The following is a 16384-nucleotide window of genomic DNA, read 5'->3' on the forward strand; positions in this document are numbered from 1 at the left end:
CCCAATGTTATTTGAACCCTCCCCCCCCACCCCAGCATACCAATCCTATTAAAAATCATTCACATTAACAGTATGTTTTCCTGGCCTTTGTGATGTGGGTGGCCAGACCTCTTTTAGAATGGACACTCTTAAAATCTGGGGTCTCTGGGCTAAAGAGATGAAAGTGTCCCCTCCTTTTAATGCAAACCTCTTTGTTCTTCATGAGATTCCATGCCTCTTAGTATAGGACATAAGCCCCTAACTTTCCTCCATTTAGTTTAGAATTTATGACTATGTAAATTTTCCATATGTATCTTAATTAAATTTGGTCTTTTCCTCCCACTAATAGGTGTGATGTTCATTTGTTTGTCTGTCTAGCCTCAGAAGAATTCTGGTGGGGAGGGAGTTCCCTGCACCCAAACAACATTAATAATTACTCTGCAGGTTCTGTGATCAACATAAAATGAGTTACAACGTGACGGGGGGAAAACCTTTTGTAAATGTTAAGGCAGTTTTCATCTCTAACTCTCTCTGTCAAGCCTGAACCCACTCCTTCCATCATGAGCAGCGAGTCTGTCTTCTGTTTCTCTGAAATATTTCCTAGCACCTGCCCAGCTGCCAGAGTGACAGGGACCAGCCCTGTGTTCAATAAAGGAGAGTAAAACTGTACATCCAGAATGACAAATTCAGCTTTCTAACACTTGTTAAGCAAATCTCTATTGGGTTGTAAATTAAAACTCACTCCAACTGGTAAGAGAGCGTCCTCTCACCAGCTTTCACAATGAAAACCTGGTCAAATTACTTAGTGTAGTTGAGCCTCAGTTTCCTCATTAAAAAAAAATGATAATAGTTGCCTCACTGGGGTATTGTATCAAACGAGGAAACATTATGACAGCCAAAATAGGTGATATTTTCCTTTTTCCTTTTTATGTTTCTCCCCCTTTCTGTTTTACTCTCTGAAGATCTGTGCCTCAGCTTGCTTTTCCATGAAATGGGGAAACAATCCTTAGCTCACTGGGCTGTTAGAGGCCTTTGCAAACTGACGTGGACAATCAGCTCCTGTGTGGGGCTATTCTCAGGATCACTGACCTCCATCTGCTGAGCTGTCCGCCAGACCTCACAGGCCTGGGTTGCTGTACGCAGTGGCCACAATTAGAAGTCATTTAACATAGCTTCTTGAACTGTTCATCTAACGTCAGTCCCTGATGCTCTCACATCTACCTGTGGTGCTTTGCAGTCTCTTAATACCTCTGCCCACATACATCATCCCCTCTGTCTATCGGTCCCCTCTGGATTTCAGGATACACTGGACTTGACATTAGCCATTCATTCTCTCTACATGGTAACTGCCCCAATCCTGAAGGCTGTTCAGAAGCTGCCCTTCACTGACAAACCCCTCTCCCCTTTGAATAAGTACTAAAAAGATTCATTATGACCAATAAAGAAATCAGGAAGTGCTTCCAAAGCCTTCAAGGACCCACAGCAGGAATAGCCCTAGCCCCTTCTGTAGGCCACCAGCCTCCTCTGCAGTGGATGAAGAACTGCTGGGTCTTGGGACCCAGAGGGGACAGTCAGTGTGGCTGGGCCTGGAGCCCCAAGGGCGGGCAGTCAGCTAGGGGAGCTTGTCTGCTCTATTCTGGGCACAGTTTCAAGGCCAGCTGCAGGGAGAACAAGCAGTCGCTGTGTGCCTGCAGCTGGTGGTGGTTAGGCCAGGGCTGTCCCTCACTGGGGTATATTTAAAGAGACCCCACTGGATGATCATGCCAGCAGGAAAAATGCACACATATCTCGTTAGCTACGTTCAGTGTCTCAGTGCCTGGCCAAGCCCTCTCTACCTCCACTGCAGCTCCCAGGCTGTGCATTATGTATCAACAGAGGAAGGCAGCGTTTTCTGCCTCTTTAGGTACCTGTGGTAACTCCTGGGGACAGATGCCCCTGGCTCCTGGGCCTCCCTCGCTGCTCTCCCACCAAGCTGGCTCCAAGTCCAGGGGATTAGCCAGAATGTGCACCTCCTACTCTGGCTGGTAACCCAGCAACCAATGGGAGGGGCAGGTAGATGAGTCAAATAGAAGCAGAGAATCTCTGGCTTTGTGTTTTGTTTGTGAAAACTCCCTGAGAGCAAAGGCTGCTTTTCGGCTGGGAGTGGTGGGGCTTTCCCACACTGCTCCGGGCCAAATGCTCCTCCTCATGGGATGCCCTAGACCCACGACTTGACTGCTGATGGAGCGCTTTGGAGAAGGTGAAGGGCGGGGGCAGGATGAGCTGAACTCTTTGGCTGCTTTTTTCACTGGTTTCTCTCAAGTGAAAACAAGACTTACAGGCTCGGATCCCAGGAGAAGGTGGTGTTGATAGCTAATAACTATGGAAAAAAGAACTGAGGTGCTGCAGAACAAAGCAGAGCTGGTACACGGAAATGGAAGGGCTTTCAGGTGGCTGGCAAGCAGAGACACCTTCTCATGACAGTGCCAGGACTCCAAAGGCAACTTAGCAGAGAGGGGCATGAAGTGGGTACCTATTCAACCAGGACAGGGAAGCTGATGGGCAAATTGTCTAAGGCAGGCTGCCACAAATGCAGAAAGGGCTTCTGGATGTGAGTGCTCCAACAGGATCAGCTACAGAATTTGAAGAGCCCAGTTCAAAATAAGAATGCAGAGCCATTAATTAAAAAAAAAATCAATAATTTCAAGATGGTGACAGAAGTGCATTAAACCAAGGGTCCTTGGTGGATCACACAGCTGCATAGCTGTAAAGCCTGCCTCATGTACTTATGAGTAAGCTCCTTGAAGCAGTTGTGAAACCTGGGGCAAGGTGAGTTGGGAGCTAGGCTTGGGACATTACCTCTACTTCAACAGCAGCTCTTCCTGTGCTGGTGGCAACAAGGACTGAGGCAGCCCCGAGGGCTGAGTGAGGCGGTGGAGGTGTTTGGGAACATGACAGAGATACAGCAAATGGAATACATTCCCGATGACCTCTTAAGAAGTGAGGCATGTGTTTTGAGAATGTATATGTCAGCCCAGGAATAGATCTAAGGCCCAGGAAGCCATTGCCCCACTTAGGAATGTACCTCCAACTCGATGTGGTCGTGGAGTTTCTTGCAGGTGGCTGCAAAGGTCTCAGAGGTGCCAAATTCAAAGTACCACAGCTTGTTCTTCATCCTGGGCCATGAAACAGAGAGATGCTCAGTATTCTGTATCCACAATGGTCATGTAAAATCACTCCTATTAGGGCTGGGAGGTCCAAACCCACAGCATTCCTCAACCTTATATTTTCATTATTTGTTAATCAGACAAACAGGTATGGATTTAAAACTTTTTTTTTAGCAACTGTTCTTGCTAGAAACTTAGAGAAAATCCCATTAATTTTTTAGACATCATGGTTACTTTGGGTCAATTGCCAACAGCTCTCTGAACTTTGTGGTCAGAGCACATTTGCCTCTGTATCTGGTGCAAAGAAGAGTTCCATGAAAATCAGCCAGAGGTTAACAAGTGACAGCATGGTCTGGAAGCTGTGTTGCTATTACAAACAAAGGGGTATTTCAAACAGAAACCTCTCTTGGGTATGGTTTGGGTCCAAAGGCAAGAGAAGATGACATTTTGAGATTTGAGGGATGTACAGTCTTGGGACAGAGGCAAGACAACCTCACAAGAAACCATCTAAAATATGTGCTACATTGTCTGTGGTCTGATCGGGGGAAGCAGAGTACAGAGAATTAGATACAGATTTGGAGGCAAGGAAGAAAGAGAAAGAAAAAAATGATTTATTTGATAGTAGCCCCCTCACCCATGTCTTTCTCAATATATTTGATAAAGCCATAACAAACCTTCCTTTAGGGACAGACCTTGTCATACTTCTTCAAAGTTAGGGCTCATCATTCTGAGCTTTAACATTTATCAACATATTCCTTAGTGCAAAGTCAGACGGTGTGTCCTGACATTTGGTCATTTCTATCAGATGGTCTCACTAGGAAGTGTTCCTCAAGGTACTCTGTTTCTTCCATCCCAGCTGTCATCCCATCATTGGGAGCTGGCTATGAGAAAGGACAGCTGTCTAACTTATAAGCAGATTTTTGCTAAGGAAGGATTAAACAAAACCACATTCTACTTGGCACCCAGGAAAAAGAAAACCACTGTGGGTGGTGTTGATCTTCCATCCCCACGTTTGTAAGAAGAAAGGAGCATTCCTCAATGGTCAGAGAGCATTTATTTCTTCCTTTTTCTTAGGCCACAGCACAGGGCTGTGGCATACAACAGACAATGCATTTCTCAGAGTCTACCTAGAACTTGAAGATGAGGCTTTCATTGTGTGAAGATCTCTAAGATCTAATTGATTGGGATGTAGTGCTTTTGATTCTTAGTATGCATGAAAAGAAATGACAAGTGATGATGGGAAGAAAAATAACCAAGATCTGGGGGATAATACCTAATGTGGAAAGCTTGAGAATCCGCCACACTTTAAGTAGGCCAATGCTTCGAAGCCAGGGTGCTGCTGCACAGCATGCCTGCGGTATCAGTCGTTTCTACTTTTGTTAGGGGGAAAGGATGTCCTGAATGAACTCTGCAGGTATAGGTTTTGTGAACTCCACCCCCTACTTCAGTCATTGAACTACAGCTTCTCCCCTACTCCAGTACTGAAACTACAACTCCCAACGATACCAAAGGGAGGACTGTGAAAACCCAAGGGCAGAGCTAGGCAGCTATTTTGAGACTTTTGGGATAGATAGAGGAGCCATGTTGAGCTGAGGCTCTCTCTCTCCTTTGGCCTTGTGGCTGGTGGCTTGGCTCTTGATCAGCTTTCAGTGTGCTATTGGGGTTCTAAGTCAGCGGAACTGGTAGGATGCTCTAGTTAACTTGTATATCTCTCTCTGTTTCTCTGGGTTGTTCCTTTTCCATTCCCCATGTAATTATTGACCTTTTTGTGTGTGTCTGCAGTACAACTGAATCTTAAGCGTGTGGGTGAGGACCCACAGACAGGCAACCCAGGTTCAAACTGGGTTGCCCTATAACACTTTCAGAGGGGTCTGGGGCAGGCTGGCCTACTACTACTAATATTGGGGGTGTCAGGCAGAGCCCTCTCTTCAGTATGGGTAGCACAGCAAGCATTCCCATTTGTCACCTCAGTGTGTTATTGTTTTCTGTTCATGATGTGAAAAAATATTGGGAAATGTTCTAGATCAGTGTTCTCTGAATGTTAATGCACATACAAATCACCAGGGGATTTCATTAAACTACTCAGTGTGGAGGCCCAAACAAGCTGCTGATGCTGGCCCAAGGATTATACTTGGAGTGGTGAGGATCTGTAGATTATATTTGTGGGTTCTTGAAAAATATCCACACGAATTACCTCAGAAATGTGATTAAAATGCTGCTTCCAGTTGTGGGGCAGGGCCCAGAACTATGCATTTTTGAGAGTCCAGGTGATTTTATGTAGGTGGTCAGGACAGTTGTCAGGACATTGAGAAACATCTCTCAGTGAAATGAAGCTGTAAGGACAGACTGATGAAACCTGGAAGAGAGGTTTCTATCCTCAGGGAGGATAGAAGGAGGGTCAGTGCCTTTCAATAGACAATGATGGCAAACGGCTCAGTAAGGGGAAAAACACTGATTGTCATAAATGTCAAGGCTGAGCATTCTTCTCCTGCAGTGAAAGCATCTCTGTAACCAGGAGACCTGCATTGTGATTCCATTTTCAAATATCAATGCTTGTCTGAATCATGACTTCTGAAAGTTATTGCTAGGAGATTTAGGGTTTTAATAAAAATTTCCGGAAGCCACAGTTATTTTTGCCCAGAAGTGGCTCTTTTGATGATCTAATAAGGTTAGGAGGTCATGATAAGGTCACTATCACAGAATGACTGCAAGGATCAAACAGGCCATTCTCCATTGCTGGCTAGATGTCCACTGCTTGGTTGTATGACCCTTGATAACTTACTTGACCTTTTAAAGCCTCAGTTTCCTCATCTTTAAAGTGGAGACAATCAAGAAATCTACTTCAATGGTAGTTGAAAAGATTAAGTGAGATGAGTCCAAGGATGTCACATAATGCTTGATCACAGTAAGTTCACCAATAACAATAGCTATTTACTTATTAGACATATTTCAATATCGTGGGCTACCATGTTTGGATAACATCAGAGGCACCAACAAATGACAGATGAAGCTGGGTAACTACTCTCAAATTTTTCTAGGCTGGAAAACTATGTGATCATATTGGTAAGATCACGTGTCTTCTTATGTAAAACATATTTCCCATTTGTCTAGATTTTCCAGAGCCATAGTCTATACCCTGAATCCTTGGTTAACCACCTTGACTGGTCATACATTTGTCCAAGGATATGATGTTGATTTGAATATGATTCTAAGACAGTGTATGTTTGCCGTGAATGAAAGTATTTATCAATCAAGAAACATTCATTGTGCAGCACAGGATGAGAATTATAGATACTACGAAGAACAAAATATATCACTCCATGAGCTAGGCACTGGGTAAAGATAGACAAGGAAACCAAAGCCGTTGTGTCAAGTACTAGGCACTGAGCACTGCCAGTGCACAGAAGGAGGGACTTTCACTTCTTAGTGGGGCTAAGAAAACTTTCTAGGGAGGCAATGCCTGGGTCAAATTCTGGAGGATGTAGAAGGGGAAAAAGGTGAGGAGGAACATTCCAGATGATGATGCAGGGTAACAGAGCATAAATCTGCTGGAGGGAATGTGGAAGGGTTGTGCCAGGAAGGCTGGAGAGCAAAAGGAGCCAGACTGTAAAGTTGGGATGCCAGGCTGGAAAGTTTGGGCTTTATCTTAAAGTCTGGAGCATGTCGGGAACCTTATGTGGGGGTGGAGTTGGGGGTGGTAGTGACCTGCTCAGATTTGGGCTTCACTCCCCATTTGAACAGTAGATTAGAAGGAGCGGCTACAGATTGGAGGTCTGGAGAATAGTTTGGGGGTGGTAGAGAAATACGGGAGAGAACTGAAAAGTGCCTGAACAAAGGTAATGACAGTAGAGTTTGGGAGAACAAGATGAATTCACAAACTAAAAATTAGGGGAACTGACAGAGCTGGTTGATTATGAGGAGTGAGTGGGAAAGAGTAGTCAAACTGACACCCAAGTTTTTGTCTTAGCTATGTGGATGATGAGTAACATTTACTGAGAGAGGGCACAGGAAATCAATTCTAGTGGCAGTCCTTTTTGTTATTAAAATACTTCCCCCCGCCCCATCTTGTCATCCCTCTGCCCATCCAGGTATCCATGGAACCATCCAAAAATCCATACTATTGGGTCAGCTGCTGTGCTACGTCTAGAGGTAAGTAATGGCAGCACCATCACTCCCTTACAATGAAGATCCGTTTAATAGTCCTCTAAGATGCAAACATTTGTTCTCTGATGCATACGAGACTTTCCAAAATGTAAGAGCTTTTATTTTTCCTCTTTTACTTAAGCTCTTTTTATGTTAGGAGTGAATACATTCCATTCCCATGAGCCTTTCGTTTTGCATTCTGCAAAACATTTTAAATGCTCATATCTCTTTTGATCTGATGATGAGATAGATACTGTTGCTTAAAAAAAAAAAAGAAACTAAGACTTGGAGAAGACAAATGACCTGCCTATGTAAAGAAAGGCCTTGCCCTTAGTGAGAAAGTGCAGAGGGGGCCCAAGCCTGGTTGTCTGACCCAAGAGCCTGCACTTTGCTACCCTGTACTCTATCTCTGGCATATGGTGTGTGGGCTCCTGCATGCTTACTGGACTGCTGTGCTGCTCCTTCCCCAGATTAAGTGGATGCTGTTAGGGTCTGCAGATTGTACACATCCTAGGAAAAACAGACTGGTGAAGAATGGCAGGACCTCCTAGCAACCAGAAGTCAGGGGAATTCTAGAGGAGCTTGAATCAGCTGTGCCACAGGAATCTTCTGGTCTTGAATCTACACTGACTTGGACAGTCAGGGAGTCCAGAATCGACCTATAGCAAAGCCACACGTTACCAGGAATGCCCTGCACCTTTCCTTACAATTCATCCAGAATTGGGGCAACAGTAATGCCCTGGAGCCATCTCCAATAGAGAGGGGAACAGGGAAGACAGAGTGCCCCTGTTCAATATGGGTCATTTCCCCTCATAATCAGAGGGGGCAGTGGGCCTGCTGCAGAGACCCTAGAATGGAGTCAAAGAGTTCTAGGTTCAAAGTTAAAACCTGCCCTTTTCTTTCTCTGCAAGATGGGAATATTATTCTTTACCCAGCAAAGTTATAGAGCTCATGTGCCTTTGAACTCATTTTAACTTTCCGAAGCCTCTTTACCCATAAAATGGGCTAATAGTTAACTCAGTGTTATAAGTAATAAATAAATTGTGTAAAATTAGCTAGGATTGTTCTTGCTAAATAGGAGGCCCTAACTGCCTGTGCACATTTAAAATTTGTGGACTATTACTCATGTCTTGTCAATAATCAGAGTATTCCTGTCCTTATCTGGTTTACTAAGAAATACAGTCATTTGCTTTATTCGAGATAATAAAAAGATATGTTATTTTGATTGCCAAAACTACTAAAGTGTAAAGGCAAGGGCCAGAGGGTATCCCTTTCTGGGATAAAGGCTGTCAGGTATTTTTGAGGTCAGCTGTTAATGGTGGGCCTTGAGGGGCAGGCTGCCCTCAGGCCCAGTGGCCTAAGAGAAGGTAAGGCAGGCCTTTCTCTGTAACTGTTGGGGCATCATCTCCGAGGACTTGACTGGCAGGCTTCACCGAGGTAAGATTCCCTGCAGGTTACAGACCTTGCCCTTTCTCAGCTGTTGTGAGATCAGGAAAGAAACCAGATTCCCAGACACTTTCACTGCACAGTAAGTCATCAGGATTCTTTTGTTCTGTCCACACTGCAGAGCAGAGTCATCTAGCACATAAGGTTAGCTTTTGAGCCTAATATAGCGAAAGACTTTCTGTTTGGGAAGTTTGGTTTTTGGTTCTGCACTCTGCTCATCACTTTATATCCACCATCTTTTCCATTTTCAGAAGAATCCTATGAGGTCTGTACTATTGCTACAAAGAAAGGAATTCACAGACTGAAGTGACTTCTCCTGTCTCATTTTCCCTATTTTCCTTTACCAGCACCTTCCCAAAACTTTTGGTGACACCATCTACTCTCCTTGCAGCCTCCACTCTCCCTACCTCCCTGAGAGGCTGAAGGCCAAACTTCCTCCTTCCCAGTCGCTGGATTGTGTCTCACAGCAACTCTGTGCTTACCCCATGTTGGGGGGCATCTACCGCCACCTGTCGCACCAGATGGTGTCTGTTTCACCTTCAGTTATACCAGAGGATGGACCCTGAGATCTGAGAGGTTAGGTTTCATGCCTGACCCTGCCACTTCTTGTCTGGGCAAGTCATTTTAGTTCTTTAAACCTTCATTTCTTTCTTTGCAAAATGGGAATATAATTCTCTACCCAGCAAAGTTGTGAAGCACATGTGGCAAACGCAAAGCACAAGCAGGTGTTCCGAGCATGTCAAGTGCTCACTAACTCCTCTCCCGTTGCTAGGAGACACAGTCCCTGGGAGGCTCTTTCCCCCCCAGCGGCAGGCGCAGGGGAGGGAGGAGTGTGGGGGGTCTCTCTCAGGCAGCCAGTGGTTTTTGAAGAAAATAAAATTAACAATGTTTTAATGACTTCAGGAATGCTTTTCCTGCATTGCTCTTCCTGAATTTTTCTTGGCCCACGGCTTCTTTCCTCCTCATAATCACCTTTCAGTTGGAGATGACTAATCTTTAACCAGTTGTCCTGAGGCTGGTTTCCAGTCCACAAATCTAGGTTCACTGACAGGCTCTAAATGACCCAGGTGAACCTGTTTTTGAGGCAGAGGAACTTTATGGGGGTTGTGGGGACTCAGCCTCACAGACTGGTGGCAAAAAGCAGCAGTGACATCATGGGTCAGCTCTGTTTCTGGGTTTTTTAAACATCCCTCTGCTTGACTTAAGCAACAAAAACAAAATACCAACAGTACACTATTTAGTCAAACCTTCTGATAGATGAGGACAAAATGACACTAGTTAAAAATGTTGATTTTTCTATTTGTCAGCTGGAACCAGACCTCACCTGGCAGTCTCCAAGCAGCTTGTTTTCAGCAGCCACGAGCACCACCTGGGCTGACAGGAACTTTTGCCACAATGAGCTTTTGATGACCCTTTTGTTATAATCCAGAAGCTTTAAGGGTGAGGGGCTTTTGAAGTTATCCAAACATGAAATTATCTCTTTGGGTTCACAGGCTGTAGAGAAGACACCACACTATTTCTAGAAATAAGGGCTCCTGAAGTGAAGATGTTTCTCTTTGTGGTTTGGACTTTGATAACTAGGTTCCCTGAGTGGGTTCTGACTCAAATGATCAGTTAGGCCTTCTGTGTTGGCCCAGCAGAGCAGACGCTACCATGAGGCAGTGTTTTGTGTTGTGTTGAGGGGTTAGGGTAATGTGGTGAAGGCCCTGGGAGGCCAGCACACAGGAGAGCAGCCTCCTGATCCCAGTTCTCATACACTCATGTCACAGACATTAGCATGTGACACTCAGAGAGCTGGTTGGCCTCAGTTTCTCCACCCTCCAACGAAGGGCTTGGGACAAGTGACTTCTAAGTTTTCTGCAAGTGCTCTGAATTTGCAATCACACAGTGCCGGACAGAACAGAAAACCCCCTTGTGCCCCTACAGCTGCCACTAGAAGGGTGAGCCCAGGGCTTGCCTGAGCTGCCACTTTAAAGAGAGAAGCCAGCAGTATGTGCTCTTATATAAAATTTCCCGATTTTCAGAATTGACAACTAATTTAGCTTTTTAAAAGAACTCTGTATAGGCTCCAAACTATACATCAGGGGAAAACTATGCCTAACAAACAAATTATCATTATACTAATTATATTTTTCACAAGTTTTACCTCAGTTATAAAATGAAGCAAATAATATTTTCTTCCCGTACTGTTTTCTGTCAACTTACTGGGTTATGTATTGCTACTCTACTCAAGTAGTAGACTAATGCCAGGGTATTAAGTAAGTAATAATCTAACAAATCAAGCTGGTAGAATAGCAACACAAGAAGGGCTTGTGAATTCAACTTGATTTGAATTATAGTTGAATGACGAATGGCAGTAATAATATTGAGAACACGTTATCGACTAGCATTTTACATTATTTCAATCCCAAATGCTTTTGGAAGTATGAACTTGTGTTGACCCAAGTTTAAACCAAAGGTTTACAAGAAGAAGAAGAAAAAAAAATCAGAAGCAGGTAGGCTTGGCCCTATGGCCAGGATGTCAAGTCCTCACAGGTGCTGCGGAGGCCATCTGTGTCACCACACACCCAGCTGCCTTGGCCCATCACAGAGCTTGTCACATCTAATCCGCCCTGCATGCTGTCCCCTGTTCTCACTGTCCGTTGGAATAGGCACTCAGAGACGCTCAGGCACGGAGCTATGGATGGAAAATCTTTTCCAAGACAGGGCAGTGGCCCCTTTAGTTCAAGGGAAAGTGAATCCCCAGCAATCAGGAAGGAGGCTTTATAAATAGCCTTTTTGTTCTCTGTGACTTTTGTGCCCACTGTTCCTGCCAACAGATTTGTCTTGGCTCTGTGTGCTTCAGCTTCAAGGGGCAAGGTATTCCTTGGCTTTTTTCCATACCCGGGACAAGACTGGTGTTCACAGCACTCAGAAAAATCAGAGGTGCTGAATGGGAGGACTGGAGACCAGAGACCAGGAGGAGGTGGTTAGAAACATGGAGTACAACAAGAAGAAAAATTTTCAAAAAGGGGAGAGTTCAAGAAGGGATGAGAGGAAAGAAAAAGGTCAAGAAAGGGGGGATAAACCTGTATATTTCATAGTGTCAAAACACTACTGGGTATATTTTATAGTATAAATTTAGAATCCTCTTAGTAACTTATGAAAACACTATTTAGGTTATTTTCATATGTGAAAAATCACCTGTAACATCACAGATGATCATTTGCACCACAGGTTCCAAGGAATCTTTCGAAGTGTGATAGGGGTGCATGAGTTGCTGCCACTTCTTAGTGCAGAAGAGTGTTTGTGCTCTCGATCATAAGACAGACCACAGGCTAACTAGTGAGTTATTTTTTCTTCTTGATGTGGAATGGCATTAAATTGATTACACTGGTTACCTCTTGGTAACCCCGAGGCACTAACTGAATGGCAAAGGATGTTGCTGAATAATAAGAAATGGGGAAACAAGTGATTATTTAGGACAGCTTTTTGGCTGACAGAAATCTTACCGAATATGCACTTCTGGTGAGGAGTGGAGAAGGAGGAATAAAAATAGTGCACTACTTGACAGGAAAGGTTGTGGGCACAATGGGACAACTCCAAACCATCTGAACCAGAGCAGGCTCCTTATCAGGGAACACACCCGTCTGAGTTGATGCACAGGCTGGAGCACCCACTCCTAAATTTGGTTCTTATATTTTACTTTCCCATTCCCCAGCTCCCACTGCTGTGTTCCAGAGGTACCAGGTAGGGGGTGGGAAAGGCCAATAGCACCACTAGACCTTGCGGGCTATTATCACTCACGATGTGGGCTGGGTTTGCTCACATCTACCATCCGTCCACAGACCGGGTCACAAGATCCCAGCTCTAGGCTGGCTGGCATGGCTGCTAGGATCCCGTGGCATTTTGCACCAGAGTCTGGGACCTAGGGCTTCCAACTGATCTCTGGCCTCTATTCTTGTCCACAATAACAAAGGACTGAACACCCCTGCCTCATTTCCAGAGAAGCTTCTTTGCCCCTTTGGCGCTAAATCTGAGTCTCAACTGTGACTCTTCTCTCCTACACATGACATTTGGTTTCCACGGACTATGGTCATGTTCTCTTTTGATAGTTTCTCCTGAATTGTCTGGCATCTGACAACATATCCTCCTAAGGGCAAGATTCCAGGTAGAAAGCTTGCCAAAATCTGGAGTCGGCTTCTCTCTGAATGTAACACCCGGGGGCACACGTGATGTGTGTGTATGTGATGTGTGTGTGCGTGCATGTGCATTCATGCTCCTGAAACAGGGAGGCTTTTCCAGTCTCTGAATCTAAAGCTACTGAGCACACTCCCAGACACCACTTCTCCCAGGCTGCAGCCTTGCAGCCTGACCTGAGAACTACCAGTGAAGTGCATGTCACCTCAGGATCCTGCCATTTTGGGGGTGACCTTGAGGAGCCACCGCTGGTGGCTTCTTTCTCCAGAAAGCTCGAGTCTCCAGGGTATTTTTCCAGTCCGTATCTGTCCTTGCCAAGAAAAAAGCACTCCCTTCCCCCATCCAAAAAATAAAAATAAAATGAAATAAATCTCACAGTTTGGCTGCCTTTTGACCATCCTTTTTCCCTTTGAAGATTTATTCGTGGAAAGAAGATCCCCTTCGGGCTGATTTGGCTGAGGCTGGAGGGCACTGAATCAGCGTGCTCTCCCAGTTCCCAGAAACCTTTGTCAAATGTTGGGACAAAAGGGAATTCAATGGGAGGGAAAGGGGGTGGAACAAGGCAGTGCAAGTCTCTGGGGTCAGCAAGAATTGACTAGCCGCTATTAGCTTTTTGGTTCTGAACTTAGGTTTAGCAGTACTCACACATCCCTCAGCCTGTGAAGTAGTATTTGAAGGTGGGTGGGGACAGTTAAGGCACAGGTGGGTAAGGATAAGGATGACTTTTTGGAACACAAGGCCTGCAAGTCCAGAGAAGTGGGGTCACTCAGCAGGAGTCAAGTTCTTGCTGAGAATTCCACTTCCTAGGGCCTGACCAGCCAAAGTGGGGAACTAGGAACTGTTCAGGCCAGCAGAGGTGCACCCCAGAAGTGAGTGCTTACCCTCACCCTATGGTAGTTGTCAGGTGGCTTCCAAGAGAGCTGAACTTTGCCCTCTTCCTCTCCATCCTCTTCCACTCCAGCTCACACACCCCTTCCCCCAGTTGTTGGGAAAAATATCTCAGTTTCCATTTTACTCTGTGCTAGAATTGTTATTAACTGCTTTTCACACACCAAGGGCCTACTTACTTCGTCCTCCCATCTGCTTCTGTGGGAGGTTCTACTGTGGTTATTTTGTAGAAGTGCTTGAGCCTGTTTCTTGACAAATGCTGGCTGAAGGGAGTCAGGGTGCCAGAGGGGATGCAGGCTGAATGAGTCTGTTCTCTCTCCCTCCCACAACCAGCCGGATTTATGCTAGGTCAGGTTACAAAAGTTCCTTGGTTAAGCCAGTTGTTTGTCACTTTGAGCACATTTCCCCATAGAAACAATGTAATATTGAGTTTGGGTTCGCAGGATAACCTACAAAAGCAGATTAACCCATTGTGTATCCAATGTCTACTTTTGGAGACAGCTTGGCGGGACTGATAGCAGGTCTGGTTAGCAGCCAGAAATGCCTGAATTTAAGCCATAGTTCTGTCAATTACTTATTCGCTGACCTTGGACAAGCCATTTCGTTCCTGATCTTAGGTTCTTCATCTTTGAATTGGGATAACAGTGCCTACTTGCTGGGTTGTGGGGACGATTAAGGATGTACCTTTGAAGGATATACCTTCAAACCAAGGTGCAACAAAACTCTTGGCTAGGTATGAAATTGGCTTTTGTGGTCTCGTGGATTCTGAGTTCTTCCTTGGATTATGCCTATCTGTCCTGCTGAATTTTGCTTTCGTCTACTTCCTAGGGAAGAACCTAGATTGGAGATTTTTTATCTTTCTAAAGCCCCTTATGGTAACCTCTGGAGTCTGGGCTGGAATTCTTATGAGGCTGGGACTGGAGGTGTCAAGTGAGAAGTGGCCTAGGTAGGAGAGAGCACTTTACTTTGCTATTTCTTCTTTTTGCAACCGAAAAGCTACACGGCAGTCTGGTTACTTCCTCTTAAGTTTCCTGTGCCTTCCCCCCCACAAGCCCATGGGATACCTCCTGCTCAAAATTAAAAGCAGTGTAAGCAATTCCCTGTTTGTTCCTCTGTGTTTTAAGTCATGAAAGCATGGGTAAGGCAAGTCAATAATTCATTAGATGGGGCAGGTGCCTGGATAAATAGCCCCAATCCCCTGCTTATTCCAGCACCTTCCTGTGCCAATTTTAAAAATCTTAAATAGGAAAGCATCAGGCAGAACCTCACTCTGCCGGAGACGACTGTAGTATACACTGCCAGCAAAATCCTTTCTTTTTCGCCCTTTAGAAAATCGTATCCATATGCTCTTGGCTTTGCTTCCACTCTGACATTTGTGACTTCTACTTGTTATCCTATCCTCACACCCGTGTTGGGGACTGCGTGGTGCAAACCTCCTACCCCACCAAGCACAGCATCCTGGTGGTGTGTTCTGCCACCAAGTCGCTGGTGTCTCTCTGGTCACTGTGCTCGTCTCTCCCAATGAAAATGTCTGTTTGCTTTGGCTCCTCCCTGTGCATTGGCAAATGTGACCCTGCCGTGGGTGTGACCCCCCCAGGCACCTTCCTGCCAATTTCTTGGGAGAACTGCTTGGCACCACCTCTGCCAGTCTTATTTCTAGCTCACACCTGCTGCCCCTCTGCAGGCTGTGATTTTAGAGATGTATTCTACTTTATCCTGTTTAAAATCTCACTTTAAAGCTCTCTTGTTTGGTCTTCAAGTCTCTGGCCAAAAATATTCCTCTTGGTTTATGTGACAAGCTCCTGATTCCTTGCCAAGGGCCTGTCATTCCCGCACCAAAATCTATGGTCCATAAGAACAGTCATTCTTAGATCAGCCACAGAGCAGCTCTGTGCTCCCCATACATGCCTGTTTCTTCTAAAATGATGACTCATGGCGAGCAGGAGGCTAAGGCATCATCTCTTAGTTTCCTACTCAAGACATCAGAGTCACCAGAAACACTAACGAGGATTTTTCTGAGTGTGAGACTTACCCCTTATCGCCCTACCCCACAACCAGAAGAGAAAACAGCCCTTGGGTCACACACTCCTATTTGTCTCTGACAATAGGACAAAATAGGACAAAATAGGGTTTTCTCCAATGTGAAATGAGCAAAACATTGTTCTCATTCGATGCCCCAGGGGAGAAAGTTTGTGGTCAAATAAATTTAGGAAACTAAATACCTTGCTTTTGTATCTTTTGCGTGATCTCAATAGGTTAGAAACTATATTAAAGGCTCTATGATATGGAAAATAAATTTAACTTGGACCTTCTTATATGGATTAAATGACAGCTTCCCTTGTCCTTCCGTCTTCCAATGAATTTCCTTCTGACATCCAACAGAGTCCACTATAACCAATCCTACTACAATATAGGCTTTAAAAAGACAATCTGGACAGCCACTTCCATAACTTGTCCCCACGATGATCCTGTTAGCTGGTCTGATTTCCTTTTTAGAAGGTCCAAATCGGGCCCTCCCTGGTGGCACAGTGGGTTAAAGCACAGCACTAAGAAGCTTAAGCCACTTCCGCATGAGTTCGATTCCCGCCTGCCCTGGAGGAGAT

General features: G+C 45.1%; 1 protein-coding gene across 4 annotated transcripts in view; it reads right to left on the reverse strand.

Moving 5' to 3' along the window:
• Positions 1–16384, reverse strand: part of DGKG (diacylglycerol kinase, gamma 90kDa) — a 188253-nt gene that overhangs the window by 59457 nt on the left and 112412 nt on the right. For all 4 annotated transcript variants that reach the window (XM_012733612.1, XM_012733606.1, XM_004675068.2 and 1 more), the window contains one exon: positions 3044–3134. In XM_012733612.1, coding sequence (XP_012589066.1) covers positions 3044–3134 — 91 coding nt within the window. The remainder of the gene's footprint in view (positions 1–3043; positions 3135–16384) is intronic.

The sequence above is a fragment of the Condylura cristata genome, unplaced genomic scaffold (genome assembly GCF_000260355.1).
Source record: "Condylura cristata isolate star-nosed mole 26May11 unplaced genomic scaffold, ConCri1.0 scaffold00003, whole genome shotgun sequence".
Taxonomy (NCBI): domain Eukaryota; kingdom Metazoa; phylum Chordata; class Mammalia; order Eulipotyphla; family Talpidae; genus Condylura; species Condylura cristata.